At 41.2% G+C, this 15,539-nt stretch overlaps 1 protein-coding gene across 4 annotated transcripts in view; it reads right to left on the reverse strand.

Moving 5' to 3' along the window:
- Sec22a (SEC22 homolog A, vesicle trafficking protein) overlaps positions 1-15,539 on the reverse strand; it is a 52,799-nt gene that overhangs the window by 17,095 nt on the left and 20,165 nt on the right. For all 4 annotated transcript variants that reach the window (NM_133704.4, XM_006522234.4, XM_006522235.3 and 1 more), the window contains exon 5: positions 1,273-1,388. In NM_133704.4, the coding sequence (NP_598465.2) occupies positions 1,273-1,388 (116 nt within the window). The remainder of the gene's footprint in view (positions 1-1,272; positions 1,389-15,539) is intronic.

Below are 15,539 nucleotides of genomic sequence, written 5' to 3' on the forward strand. Positions count from 1 at the left end.
CTCTGCTACATATGCAGCTAGAGCCATGAGTCCCACCATGTGTACTCTTTGATTGGTAGTTTAGTCCCTGGGAGCTCTGGGGGGTACTGATTGGTTCATACTGTTGTTCCTCCTATGGGGCTGCAAACCCCTTTAGCTCCTTACGTCCTTTCTCTAGCTCCTTCATTGGGAACCCTATCTATGCTCAGACCAATGGATGAGTGTGAGCATCCACTTCTGTATTAGTCAGGCACTGGCAGAGCCTCTCAGGAGAGAGCTATATCAGGCTCCCGTCAGCAAACACAATAAAAAAAAAAAAACAATGAATTTATGAAATTATTAGACAAATGGATGGATCTGGAGGATATCATCCTGAGTGAGGTAACCCAATCACAAAAGAACACACATGACACACACTCACTGATAAGTGGATATTAGCCCAGAAGTTCAGAATAGCCAAGATACAATTCACAAACCACATGAAACTCAAGAAGGAAGACCAAAGCGTGGATACTTTGATCCTTCTTAGAAGGGGGAACAAGACACCCATGGAAGGAGTTACAAAGTATGGAGTAGAGACTGAAGGGAGGACCATCCAGAGACTGCCCTACCTGGGGATCCATCCCTTATCCAATCACCAACTCAGGTTGTAAAAGGTCAAAAGGCGCAGCAGCAGAGCTTACTGACGTGTCCATACCTTCCTGCTCCCACCTTTCTCTGCCCTCGTGTTCCTTCACACCAGCTCAGCCTCTCTCCTCAGCTCTTCTGAATCACAGGGACTCTTCCCTCCCGGCTCTAAGAACTTAGTATTACACCGAGACTCCTTTGCCTACCTAACTCAACTTTGAGCTGTGAGAATTCAAGGTCCATGCTAACAAAGCTTCATGCTACCACAGTGCCTGTCGCCAATGCCTCCGAAAGAATGGGTAATAAAGGAACGTGCCAACCAGAAATATTCTGGGGGGAGGGGGATTGTGTTTGTGTTTGTTTTTTTGAGACAGGGTCTCCCTGTATAACCCAAGCTGGACTGGAACTCACTATGTGGTTTCAACTGGCCTTACATCTGTATGCCTCCTGCTTCAGCCTTCCAAGGACCAAGATTACAGGCATGCCCACAAGGCTTGCCTCTGAGGTCAGGCTTTTGATTTTGAAGAAAGTAGAGAAGGTCTGGTGTAAGAACAGACTTGGAACTTGCACTTAGATTACACTAAGACCTAATCTAATTCAAATCACTTCTGTAACAAGTCGAGTGAATAGACCCAGTCACCAGAAACTGCAAAAATAGCACAGTACCTGCAGGAGGCTTTCTATGGCATGAAAGCCTCGAATTAAATTCAGAGCTCCACATAAAAGACTAAGGATAAACGCCACAATCCCTGACAGAGTTGCTGGTTCTAGTCGCTGATGGGCTGAAAAAGAAAAGGAATGGTTAGAAATGAATAGCAGTATCTCTTGTTAGCTGAGCTTATGTGGACAGAAAATCATTGTTCAACTTAAATGAGTCAAATGTAAATAACTTTAAACAATGTATCTTAGAAGGTAAACAGTAATTAAACAATGTGTGTAGGCAAAGGTTCTCTGTGTAGCACTGGCTGCCCTGGAACTTGATCTGTAGACCAGGATGGCTTCCTCAGGGATCCAATGCCTCTCTGCAGTAGATTAAAATTGTGCCACAATATCAAGCTTAAATATTGTTCTAAAATGCAAAAATGTTTGGTGACATAAAAAGTCCCATTCTAAAAGTCAAATGGAACTAACATTGCTTTTGTACATTTTAGTAGACACCTCTAACTTCTATTTGAGGTACAAGAATGCTATAGAGTACTGGCATCCGTCAGTAAATCACTTAGAAAACAAAACAAAACAAAACAAAACAAAACAAAACAAAACAAAACTACTGCCCAAATATGTGTACAATTTGCAATGTGGTACAAGTATTTGCAAAAGAGGACTTTGGAGAGTAAATACAAAACTCCTATGTTTTCTGAAAATGTTTAGAAAACACTTTTAAGGATATCCATAGCTTGCTTTTAGCAAAAGCCCCTTATCTGGGACTAAAGGCTATGAACACTGCTGGCTATATGTGAAAGCCCACATTTAGTCATCACCCCAAACGAGTCAATAGGATGCAGTCTTACAGCTGCAAAGACTGGTCCTCTTTGGTCATTTGAAGAAAAGTTACTAAAACAAGCCCAAACCAAAAACACACCAGCTAATATTGATCATTTCATCTTTACAAAGGCATTCCTTAATTTTCAGGCTTCAACAGAGTAAAATATTCTGTCATACAATCACTTCCCTTCATGATCATTTTATAGTTATTAGGCTTTATAATTGTGCCTAAATGAAAACACAACTAAATACATAATCAGTAGGCTTCAAAAGGGACACTGGCAAAGAGAGAACAACAGAACCACATTTTTATTACTTTATTTAAACCACTGAAGTGTAAAAGCCCAACAATGAAGTTAATGAGGCAGAAAGTTAACGAAGGAAAAGCTCAGGTCTTTGCAAATTATATTCAGCCATCACAGCAGAAAAGATTCCCCAAAGAGTTAATAAAAACCCCAAAACCCACATCTCATGGAAGGTTCTTCAGGTTCAGCAGAAACTACTAATCTAGAATAACATTTCATAATTTCTTCTGTGCCCATGTCTGGTCTTTCAATACATTCCCTTTAGACTCTGCTATGAAAACCAAATGCCGCTCTACAGTCCTGATCCCATAGCGTTTCAGCAGTTGAGAAAGTTACAACTAGTCCTGTTGTACAGCATCTCTGTCCTTGAGCCTCCCTCAGAAAAAGCAAATGGGATTTAGGAATAAAACCAACTAACAACTGAATAACTATCAAATCCCACTTCCATATGAAACGAGGAACCTCACCAAAAACGAAAACAACAACAAAAACAACAACAAAAATACCAAAACCCAAACAGTGAAAATTCTAGCTTTACCCGGTCAAGTAAGGTATGTTCAAAACAAGATCGCTACCACTTTCATGTGTTGATGGTAATGTACTTAAGAAATGAACAAGCTGCCCGGCAGTGGTGGCGCACGCCTTTAATCCCAGCACTTGGAAGGCAGAGGCAGGTGGATTTCTGAGTTTGAGGCCAGCCTGGTCTACACAGTGAGTTTCAGGACAGCCAGGGCTACACAGAGAAACCCTGTCTTGAAAAAAACCAAAAACAAGAAATGAACTAGCTAATATAAATTATTAATTTCCTAAAACTTGTTTTTTGGCCTTAGAACATGTATCTTATAATAAAAGTATACCGCTTATGAATTGATCATTTCAAAATGACCGAAGATATTTTTAAAAGGTAAAAGCAAGTGCTAAGTCTCTTTTAATGAAGATAAGGCAAGCACCGTGCACAAAGGTAGGTTGGTGCGGGGCCAATTTACTGTGGGCAACAAGTTCTAATGTGTTGCTTTCCCTGCTTTATCCTCACCCCTTTCCTGGGATCTGTGGCTTGTTTTCTAAGAAGAGTTTTCAAACAAACTTCATTCTGCAAATGGACCACAGAAGGCAATTTCCCAGTTTGATGAGCAAACAAGATATTTAACCACATGATAAAGTATTATTCTGTGTGCTATTTGTTACTTCAGTGAGACAGAGTCTAGATACGCTGTACAGCAAGCAAAGTTTGCAGCCCACTTCCGTTTGGCACCATGGCAGGCACCAGTAGGTAGAGAGTATACCTACTCTCTAACGAACGAGGGCCATGCAGGAGTATCATCAAGCCAGGTAGCAGCATCTCCTGAGCAGTTTTTTCATTTTGCTACTGCCATAAATTGGGGAAGACAGATGTGAGAGAATAAGATATATGCAGATAACCTAAGACAACTAGAAGGGGGGTGGGGAGGGAGGGCTTCAGAAGGAATATGTGAATAATGGTACCTACAGACAGGCCAAGAAACATCTGCATATAAAAATTACACAGTATCCAATCTATTGTCCAAGAGATGTTCATTGATGCTCTAAGGCAGTTTTAGGAGGGAAGGGGAGATGAAGTTCAGACTTTAAGAAGTGAAGTACCCCAAGATACAATTTGCAAAACACATGAAACTCAAGAAGAAAGAAGACCAAAGTGTGGATACTTCAAATCTTCTTAGAAGGGGAAACAAAACACCCATGGGATGAGTTACAGAGACAAAGTTCAGAGCAGAGACTGAAGGAATGACCATCCAGAAACTGTCTCACCTGGGGATCCATCCCATAAACAACCACCAAACCCAGACACTATGGCAGAGGCCAACAAGAGCTTGTTGATGGGACCCTGATATAGCTCTTTCCTGAGGCTCGGCCAGTGCCTGACAAATACAGAAGTGGATGCTCACAGCCATCCATTGGATGAAGCACAGGGTCCCCAATGAAGGAACTAGAGAAAGTACCCAAGGTGCTGAAGGGGTTTTCAGCCCCATAGGAGGAACAACAGTATGAACCAACCAGTACCCCCAGAGCTCCCAGGGACTAAACCACCAATCAAAGAAAACACATGGTGGGACTCATGGCTCTAGCTGCATAGGTAGCAGAGGATGGCCTAGTTGGTCATCAATGGGAGGAGAGGTCCTTGGTCCTGTGAAGCTCTGTGCCCCAGTGTAGGGAAATGCCAGGGCCAGGAAGCAGGAATGGGTGAGTTGGTGAGCAGGGAGTTGGGGGAGATAGGGGATTTTTGGAGGGGAAACCAGGAAAGGGGATATCAATTGAAATGTAAATAAAGAAAATATCTAATAAAAAAATGAAAAGAAAAAAGATGACAAAGAAAGGCCTTTGTTGCAGACCTAAGAAAGAAGTGAAGTCCCTGGTAATGCTGAGGAAGCACCCAGGTGTGTGTGCAGTTCCAGCAGGCACGCAGAAGGTTTACACACAACAAGGTTGACAGCGTCATTCTCTTCACACACGTGTACAGGAAAAGGAAGACCCGACATAAGTATAGTGAGACAAGTCAGGGAGGCTGAAATATAAAAGAAAAAGGGAAACCAGGGCAGCCATCACTAGTCCAAAAAGACAGTGCACTAAACCACAGCACCTCTGCCCCACATCAGACAGAGTGCACAAGGTGCGGTCACTGAGGAAGCCCAACTCCTGGAGGAACAGGCTCGTAAGATAAGGACACTTCAGGACAGCTCCCTTTACATGGACATAGGCACTCCCTACATACAGCATATGATACTTTCTTTCCTTTTCCTCCCCTGACCCCCAGCCTTTCTTTGAGACAGGAATTCACCATGTGGTTCAAGCTGGCCTCAAACTTCTCATTCTCTGATTCAGGCTCCTGACTGCTAGCACTGCAGGCATCCACTCTCTACGATTCCTCGTCAGCCTTGTAATTCTCTTATTAGATAATAATCCTTATTCCCATCTTGAAAGTGTTTGCTATCTTTATAAAAGGCCTCCAGAATATTTAGCATAACAATTCACAGAAAAGATTTGGCCAACTAACAAGTTGTCTACAAAACTTTCAAAACAGATGAAGATTACAGAGATGTCAGAAACTGGAGGAATTTTATGACTTTTTAAAAAGAAAAACTAGCCAGGCAGTGGTGGCACACGCCTTTAATTCCAGCACTTGGGAGGCAGAGGCAGGCGGATTTCTGAGTTCGAGGCCAGCCTGGTCTACAAAGTGAGTTCCAGGACAGCCAAGGTACACAGAGAAACCCTGTCTCAAAAAAACAAAAGGAAAAGAAAAAGGAAAAGAAAAAATAGAATCAGAATATAAATTTTAAAAGGTCAGTAATATTAAATAATGATACGGTGTGGAGTGGTGGTCTGCTGCTAGCTCAAAGGCCCTTGAGCTGCCTCTCTCCTAGAAACCAGGTCATGCAGCCCCCAACGACAAAGAACAAGAAAGCAAGCTATGTTTTAGCCTCGCAGTCCTTCCCTTCCAGACGTAAGTTTAAGGTCCTATCTAGTGCCTGCCTCTAATAACACTTGCCACTTAGCCCAGGCCCAGCTAGATCATGTGGTCTGAAGCTTACCCCCATCTCCTAAAAACCTTTAAGAGTCAGAGAGTTGTTCTTGGAACAGAAGAGTGTCTTTCTCCCTTCAGGACCCTGGTCATGGTCTCCACAGCAGTCATCTCTCCTAAGGAAACTCCTCTCAGGATTTAAAGGACAATCAGCCTGCCCTCCCCGACCCCACTTCAGGGTTGCAGTGAGGCTGACCATGGCTGTGAGGCTCTGTACTAAAGCTCATTCTGAAGGGTGCTTTTGTGTCAGCTCCTTTCTAAGCTAGAACAATTACGTGTGGAACTGTAGGATGGTATAAGTACTTCAAAAAACCATCAATTCCTAAAGATTTAAGCATGCAACTAATCCTCTGATCCCAATATTTATACATTTTTATCTGAAAATTTCCATAATAAAACATTTAAAAAGACAAAGAAAAGGCAGGACTTACTACTACATTTAACAAGATCCATTCACTCCATCAACTCACTCCATCATGGTCATATCTCAATAAATAATTATGGCAAGATAACAATATTCATGCCAGACTATAGGAAGAAAGGATCAAAGGTTTTTAAAGAAAAATCAAGAACTGTTTTTAAAGTGATTTTAAAATACTGTACCAAAGTAAGGGGAAAACTTGAAAACCATATTTTAGAGGTTCTCTCTCCCCCATAAAACAAACAAACAAAAAATCCAACTGTATTTTATCTTGAGGAATATAGAAAATATTATGTAGACAGTCTGAATTAAAATAATTTTAAGGTTAATTTTAAAGTAAGCTCTAGTTTTAAGTCATTCTTTATTAAAACAATCCCGGCTTCTTCTCACTTGCCTCTAGTGTCTGGTGTGTACTGACTCAGCATGCCAATGGAGTCTAAGTTCAGAGAGAACTTCTAGAAGTCAGTAGTCCATAGAATTTCTAACAGTCTACCTTTTGGTAGGTCAAGTTGCAAGCCCACCTCAAAGTAAGACTATTACCCTAAATCCTGAGTATATATTAAAGGGCAGATATCCTAAGCTAGGGCTACTGCTGGACCCACAGCATCAGAATTCTCAGAGGAGAGCAGGCCAATGGAGGCCTGGAGGTCATGGAGCTTCTCCATCCAAACACCACTAAGACTAATGCCTGAGGTAACTGCTATGACTAGTGTTACCATCTGAGGCTTAAAACCCATGGTGACGATCCCAATTAAACAGTGATTTCTGGGCAGGCGACACGGATCAGGGGTTAAGAACTGGCTGCTCTTGCAGAGGACTAAGGTTTAATTCCCACCATGTACCCACATGGCAGCTCACATGATCTGTACCTACAGTTCCAGAAGCTCCAACACTCTCTTCTGGCCTCTTCACACACCAGGCATACATGAGAAACACAAACATACATGCACATAAAACACCCATATGTATTTTTAAAAAGTAATAGAATTAAATTCAAACAACAACATGTTTTTCATTTAACATTCCTGCTTGCATCTCCACCATGGTTGTCTTGAAGCATGATACACTGCTTTTGTAAGGTTCACTTGCAAGTGCTTTTCACGTTGTAGCTGAGGATGACACTCAAATTCTGACCACCCCCACCTCCACCTGTGGTTTATCTGGTGCTGGGTCTGACGCGGGGCTCAAGCTCAGGAGTGGAGTAAGTTATGGACTAAGTTACAGCCCAATCCCGCAAGTGCTCTTCTGGATATGATCTCTCACTAGCACTCATCAGCTCATTATCTTAGATATCTACTAGACAATAATTTGGTAAGCTTTTTTCTTTGTCCTTATAAATGGAAGAAATCAGAAATATTCTGCTTCTACCTAGCAGTACATGAACCATGCTGTCATTAGCTTAGTTTACATCAGGGGCTGATCGAACTATGACCCATAAGCCAATTCAGAGCACTTAGCCTTTTTTATAGTATCTACGACTAAACTGTGTTTATGCCAGCAGAGATACATCAGAGCCTATATAGCCTTTAGAAATCTAAAATATGTAGCATCTAGCCCTCTATAGAAAAAGTTTCCTGGCCCTTGGCTTACAGGGATCTAATATTTTAACACCCCATAGAACCTTATTTTGTATGCATTATTAATCTCATGGTGATAGTACTTGAGAAGCAGATTGGGTAGATGCCTTAAGACACATGCAAGCTAGACAATAAAAAATGACTACAGTTATAGGAGAGCATCACGTCAGGCATTTGCTGGTGGTCAAACGTGTAGAATATGTTGGTAGTAAGAACCAAGTTTATGCACCAGGCAACAGACACCACTAATAAAAGAGTCACTACTGATTAGTATACTTTTTTTTTAACATTTCAAAGCCATTACTACATTTCTGCACATTTACTAAATCACAGTTTACTGAATGACAGCAGTTGAGGGCCCAGAGAAACAGAGGATATAGAGTACACTACATGACACTCATGGGTTCTGTGTTGTGCAAAATAACACTGGAAGGCAGGGATGATGCTCTGAAACACAGACAAAATATTAAGATAAGACCCTGGATATGAAGCAGTGACATGGTCTTTTGGCAAGGAACAGTCTCCACTTTGAAAGCTGGTTCTTAGCTTGTTATTCATGGTAGAAGTTAACTTCACCCCACAGTGAAATAATAGTTATATACTATAAAGGCAAAAATAATCATGAAAACAAATGAAAGAGATATGGATAATAAGCCAGCAAATAACAGAATATTAATCTGAAAGATGATGGCAGCTAGAGACAAAGGCTCCTCCCAGGGTCCACTTGCAGCTCCCAGCATCCACACACAGCAGCTCACTAACTGCCTGTAATCCCAGGTCCTAGGAACCTGACATCCTCTTCTGGACTCTGTAAGTATCACACACACATGTGAACATAGACTAAGAGACACATAAATGAAAGAAAGAAAGAAAGAAAGAAAGAGAGAGAGAGAGAGAGAGAGAGAGAGAGAGAGAGAGAAAGAAAGATATTTTCAAACAAATAAAATGACAACTATAAAACACCACTTTATTTTCTCATTCCATGGGGGGGGGGAACTAGTCTATTTGATTAAACAAAAATAAAATAGGTGCATAGGAACAATTTTAAAGTCCAAAGAGACTTGCTGCTGCCCCAGCCTTCTCTGTGGACCACAGCAACACATCAGAAGCTGCTAGGTCTGGAGCTTTTTACACTGCCTCTTCAGCCTGTCATGCCTGTGGCCAGCACTGGTAGCATTTAATGTTTTAAAGGCAAAAGTCCAAAATAGGGGGAAGGAAGGGGCTAGCAAAAAAAACTAACAAGCAAGCAAAAAACCCACATTTGTCTTAAAGTTCGGGAGAAACTTCCTCAGCCACTCAATGTTCTGACAAGCTCTGAGATGCTACAGCAATCCCAGAAGCAGCAGAGTAGCCAGCATCGCAGGTGGGCTTACTGTGGGGGTTCTGGTGCTGGGGAGGCACATTGGCAGTATGTTTCCTCAACTAGCTTGCTGTGAGAAAATAATAATGGGCTGGGCGTGGTGGCACATGTCTTTAATCCCAGCACTCAGGAGGCAGAGGCAGGCGGATTTCTGAGTTCGAGGTCAGCCTGGTCTACAGAGTGAGTTCCAGGACAGCCAGGGCTATACAGAGAAACCATGTCTCGGAAAACAAAACAAACAAACAAACACCAAAAAAACAAAAACAAAAAAAAAGAGAGAGAGAGAAAATAATAATGGAGACTTAACTTAGTTACTCTGACAGCAAGCAATATGCCTCTACGAATTCCATCCAGATCTGTACTATCAGAAAACAAAGAAGGAAAGGAAAGAAATAAAAGGAAGGAAGGAAGGAAAAGAAAAAAAGACTCAACTGAGTCATGTTTTCTATATTTACTTAAAAAATAAAGATTTTGGGCACTAACTAGGCCTAAGAGCTAAGGGATAGTATTTAACATGACAAAATCTAACAACCCTCCCACCCACAACTATATGTAGCATGCTAGTTGCACATTGCTAAACCACCCACCCTCACCTGCACTGACACTAAGGAAAAAGGGGAAAAGACATTTATCATCCTAAAAGCGAGCAAGTTCTACACGTATGAACAGTTGACCTCTAAAGGTCAACAATGACACATATTACTAAAAACACGAGGAACCACTGCAGAGCAGTTATTTAAAAATAAATAAATAAATATATATACATACACATATATACATACATACATATATATACATACATACATACATACATAGATATATATATATATGCTGCAGCCACAAGCAGTAATATTCAGTCAGTGTGCTCTGACATAGCCTAAGATAAGACCTGAGCTCGTAAGTTAATATGATCATTAAAATGAAGTCTCTAAGACCATGCAGATACACAAAAACACAGAACTACTTCTGGTTAAATGATGACTTAAAATAGTCCACCAGGCCGGCTTGTTAATCTATTAGACTGGTTTAAAGGTATTTCTTCACTGTGACTTTTATAAGCCCAACTCTCATCCAGGTAGACAAGAGGGTTATTGGGAAAAAGAAGACTGACAGTATAGCATTTCCTGATGTGCTTCTCAAATTTATCAAATATGTGAAAGTGTTGCCTTAGGTAGGAAAAATAAGTCAAAACAAAGAGCAATGAACAAATCAACATGTCACTAGTCACTGTAGAAAGTGATGGCTGCACCATGGTGACTGATATCCTGCTGGGTGCAGACAGCACCAAATACAAACAAGAAGTTAGAGGTTCTGATGCCCTTCACATACATGATGCTCCTCACTAGACCTTTAGGATTCCCATAAAAGGGCATTAAAACACCATTCAACCATAAGGACACAAAGAGAAAGACAACAGGTCCACTACTAATATTAATTTTAATATAGTATCTATATTATAACGATTTCAAAGCTTAATGCATCCCTAGGCACAAAGAACCCTAAAATGATGAAAGAACCAACACATCAAGAGAACAAATCACACGCTTTAAAGGCTGGGGAGAGGGCTCAGTGGTTAAGGGAATTTGTTGCTCTTGCAGAGGATGGAGGCTCACAACCATACATGACTCCGGTTCTAGGCAATCCAACACTCCTCTCTGTAGACAGCAAACATACATGTGGTGCACAGACATTCATGCAGGCAAAACACTCATACACATACAGCAAAGAATTAAATCTGAAAAAAATACATAATATCAAAATTCATCACCCTAAAATGAGAAAGATATAAAATCAGAAGTGCAGAAATTGCAATACCCGTCTCTCAGAGAATGACTGAAGCAGACAGCAAATCAGAAGAGACACAACAGATTTCACCAATCTCAGGCACCATGATCTAAGTGACTCTTAGTGGAGTTTTAAAGTGCCAGAAACCAACAGCAGGAAATTAAAATAAGCAGAAAAGAATGACTAAGACAGGCTATTTTCTGGGGAAAATATCAAGTCTAGATAAATTTTAAAATACTCAAGTCAAATACAATTTATCCTCTGAACACAATAGAATTAAAAATCAATAGACACTTGAGAATGCCTAAATAAAACTATATAATAAGCAGACTGAAAGGACAATGCAGTATGATAAAATCTATAGGATATAGCTAAACTGCTACTGAGACTGAGATATGGAACAGCAAGTGCTCATATTAGAAAAGAAGATCTCAAACTGCTCCAAATCTCAGAAAATGAAAGCACAGAAACCCAAGGTAAGCAGAAAATGGGAAGCAATAAGCAGAACTTGTTAATAAAATAGAAAATAAAACATCAATAAAAGTAAAATTCCTAAAGAAATCAATAAAAGTGATCAGATTTTATATATTAGGAGAAAAGAGCAAAAGAAAAAAATTACTAATACCAGTAATGAGAAAGACATAATTGTTAATTTTATGGAAAATAAAGGTGTAAAGAAATATGTATGGTACACCAAAAATCCAAAACCTGGAAAAAATGAACAGATTCCATTTTAAAAAACAAACAAACAAAAAACCTGCAAAGGCTCACTAAGAAGAAAGAGAAAAGCTGAGCAGCACTGGCCCTAGGAAAGAACGAATTTAAAACTTCCCCAGACAAAAATATTTGAGGATTTATTGCTATGCCCTACAAAACATTTTCCAAAAATGTAGAAGAGGCGGGAAAACCCTCTAGTGTACTTTCTCACGTCAGCTGTGCACAGATAGCAAAAACAAACATGGCCATTATAAAAAAGGAAAGCTAGAAATCAATTCCTTCAGTAAGACACTATAAATTATCAGCAAAACTTTAGCAAATTGGACCTGATAGCATATAAAAAGCATCACACATCATGGCCATGGAGAATTTATCATAGAACTGAGAGATTTGTTTAACAACAAACAATGTAATTTGCCAGAAAACAAATTTGAACAATGTATGAACAATGCAGTCAAAGCACCTGACCGTCTCAGACGATCTGTCCTCTCCTCAGAGTCTATGTAGACTCTGTATTGCGGGCTGTGGGGCTGGCTTTTAAATTAAGTCTGCTTGAGCCCTTTGAATATATACTAAACAAATATATTTTAATTTAAATGAAAGTTATGTGTACACGTGTTTTGTCTGCATGTCTGTCTGGTGCCCAAGGATCAGATCCTCTGGAAGCTAGAGTGACAGATGGTTGTGAGCCATCGTGTGGTTATTGGGGATCAAGCCCAGGCTTTCTGAAGTGCAGCCAGTGCTACTAAATGTTGGCCTCTCTCTATCCCCCTTCTGACTAGTTTTGTTCCAAGAAAATAAAATAGTATATTCAATGCTTTCTTCTTACAAGTTACTTAAATATTCATCCCTTATACGTATATGAGAAAGGGAATATCTTAGGGTTACCACTGCTATGACGATACACCACAACCAAGGCAACTCTTTATAAGGACAACATGCAATTGGGGCTGGCTTACAGGTTCAGAGGTTCAGTCCATTATTGTCAAGGCAGGAGCATGACAGCATCCAGGCAGGCATGGTGCCAGAGGAGTTGAGAGTTCTACATCTTCATCTGAAAGTCGTTAGGAAGAAGACTGACTTCTAGGCAACTAGGAGAAGTGTCTCAACGCCTACCCCCAAGTGACAGCTTTCTTCACTAAGGCTACACCTTCTAACAGTGCCATTCCTGGGTCAAGCATATTCAAACCACATTTTACTCCCTGGCCTCCACAGGCTTGTTCAAACTCAAAAGTCTATGGAGGCCATACCTAGCCATAGTATAATACAACTTCAATAGTCTCATAGTCTATAACAGCCTCAACAATGTTAAAAGTTCAAAGTCTCTTCTGATACTTATCCAATCATTTAGCTATGATCTGTTATGAAATCAAAATTTAAAAAAAAAAGCAAATCACATACCTCCAACATCTCATGATACACATTACCATTCCAAAACATCATAGTGAGAAAATACTGATCCAAAGACCAAAAAGCAGCCAGGCACACTCCAAACTCAGCATCTCCATGTCTGATGTCAAAGCTCTCTTTAGATCTCCAACTTCTTTCATTTATATTAACTGCACAATTGTTTTTCTTTTTTTTTTTAGAATTTATTTTATTTTATTTTATTAGATATTTTATTTACATTTCAAATGATATCCCCTTTCCTAGTTTCCCCTCCAAAAATCCCCTATCTCCCCCAACTCCCTGCTCACCAACTCACCCATTCCTGCTTCCTGGCCCTGGCATTTCCCTACACTGGGACACAGAGCTTCACAGGACCAAGGACCTCTCCTCCCATTGATGACCAACTAGACCATCCTCTGCTACCTATGCAGCTAGAGCCATGAGTCCCACCATGTGTTTTCTTTGATTGGTGGTTTAGTCCCTGGGAGCTCTGGGGGTACTGGTTGGTTCATACTGTTGTTCCTCCTATGGGGCTGAAAACCCCTTCAGCACCTTGGGTACTTTCTCTAGTTCCTTCATTGGGGACCCTGTGCTTCATCCAATGGATGGCTGTGAACATCCACTTCTGTATTTGTCAAGCACTGGCAGAGCCTCTCAGGAGAGAGCTTTATCAGGGTCCTGTCAACAAGCTCTTGTTGGCCTCTGCCATAGTGTCTGGGTTTGGTGGTTGTTTATGGGATGGATTTCCAGGTGAGGCAGTCTCTGGATGGTCATTCCTTCAGTCTCTACTCCACACTTTGTCTCTGTAACTCCTTCCATGGGTGTTTTGTTCCCCTTTCTAAGAAGGATCGAAGTAACCACACTTTGGTCTTCCTCCTTCTTGAGTTTTATGTGTTTTGCAAATTGTATCTTGGGTATTCTGAGCTTCTGGGTTAATATCTACTTATCAGTGAGTGCATATCATGTGTGTTCTTTTGTGACTGGGTTACCTCACTTAAGATGATATCCTCCATTTGCCTAAGAATTTCATAAATTCATTGTTTTTAATAGCTGTGTAGCACTCCACTGTGTAAATGTACCACATTTTCTGTATCCATTCCTCTGTTGAGGGACATCTGGGTTCTTTCCAGCTTCTGGCTATTATAAATAAGACTGCTATGAACATAGTGGAGCATGTGTCCTTATTACAAGTTGGAACATCTTCTGGGTATATGCCCAGGAGTGGTATTACTGTTGGAAAGAGCCTCGAAGATGTATGGGGAATTGCAGGCTGGTTTCCAGTCGAGCTGAGGTCTGAACCCCCGATGGTCATATTTCACCTACATGACACGGTAGGCGTTCCCTCATGCTCCTGGAACTCCGGCCCCTGCCTAAGGTACCACCTCCCACAGCCCCCACAAGAGAAGCATGGTCAGTAGTCATATAAGCAATGGCCCAAGCTTCTGACCTTCAGGCTAGACTCCTCCCCAGTTACCTAGCAACAGTGAAGACCATAAAAAGGGGTGCTTAGCCCGTACCTCACTCTCTTATTCCTTTGTCCTCTCACCTCTTTCTTCTCTCTCCTCTTCCCTTTCTCTTTGTCTTCTTCTTTCCTCTCTTCTCTCTCTCTTTTCCTCCTTTCTCCTTCTCTCTTTCCCCTGCATTTCTATAATAAAGCTCTAAAACCATAGAGTTTGTGTTCTGCTCCTTCAAGTTCTGCTGCGCACTCTAGTCAGTGTTGGGAACTTCTTCCCTCTTCCCTCTCTCCCACAACCCTGGTGGCTTTAGCAAAGTGGCTCCGGGGAGGTGGGGGGGTTTCCAGGCAGGGCTGTCCCTTGACCACCCCCTGAAGAGTGGGATGGAGGAATGCCCACCCAGGGATGAGTGGATAGAGTAGATAGCAGCCCTCCCACGCCTGACTGACCAGAGAATAGGGAAACTCTGGCAGGGTGTGGGCATCTTTTTCCTATCCCACTTCTCCCTGGGCCCTCCTCCAGGCCCCCCCCCCCACCCCTTATTTTGTTCCCAACAGATATGGGCACACAGGAAATTTTCCTGAACAGAACACCAATGGCTTGTGCTGTAAAATCAAGAATCGACAAATGGGACCTCATAAAATTGCAAAGCTTCTGTAAGGCAAAGGACACTGTCAATGGGACAAAAAGGCAACCAACAGATTGGGAAAAGATCTTTACCAATCCTAAATCTGATAGGGAGCTAATATCTAATATATACAAAGAACTCAAGAAGTTAGACTCTAGAAAACCAAATAACACTCTGGAAATCAGTCTGGCGGTTCCTTAGAAAATTGGACATAGTACTACCGGAGGATCCAGCAATACCTCTTCTGGGCATATATCCA

This window comes from Mus musculus, chromosome 16 (genome assembly GCF_000001635.26).
Source record: "Mus musculus strain C57BL/6J chromosome 16, GRCm38.p6 C57BL/6J".
In the NCBI taxonomy this organism is placed as follows: domain Eukaryota; kingdom Metazoa; phylum Chordata; class Mammalia; order Rodentia; family Muridae; genus Mus; species Mus musculus.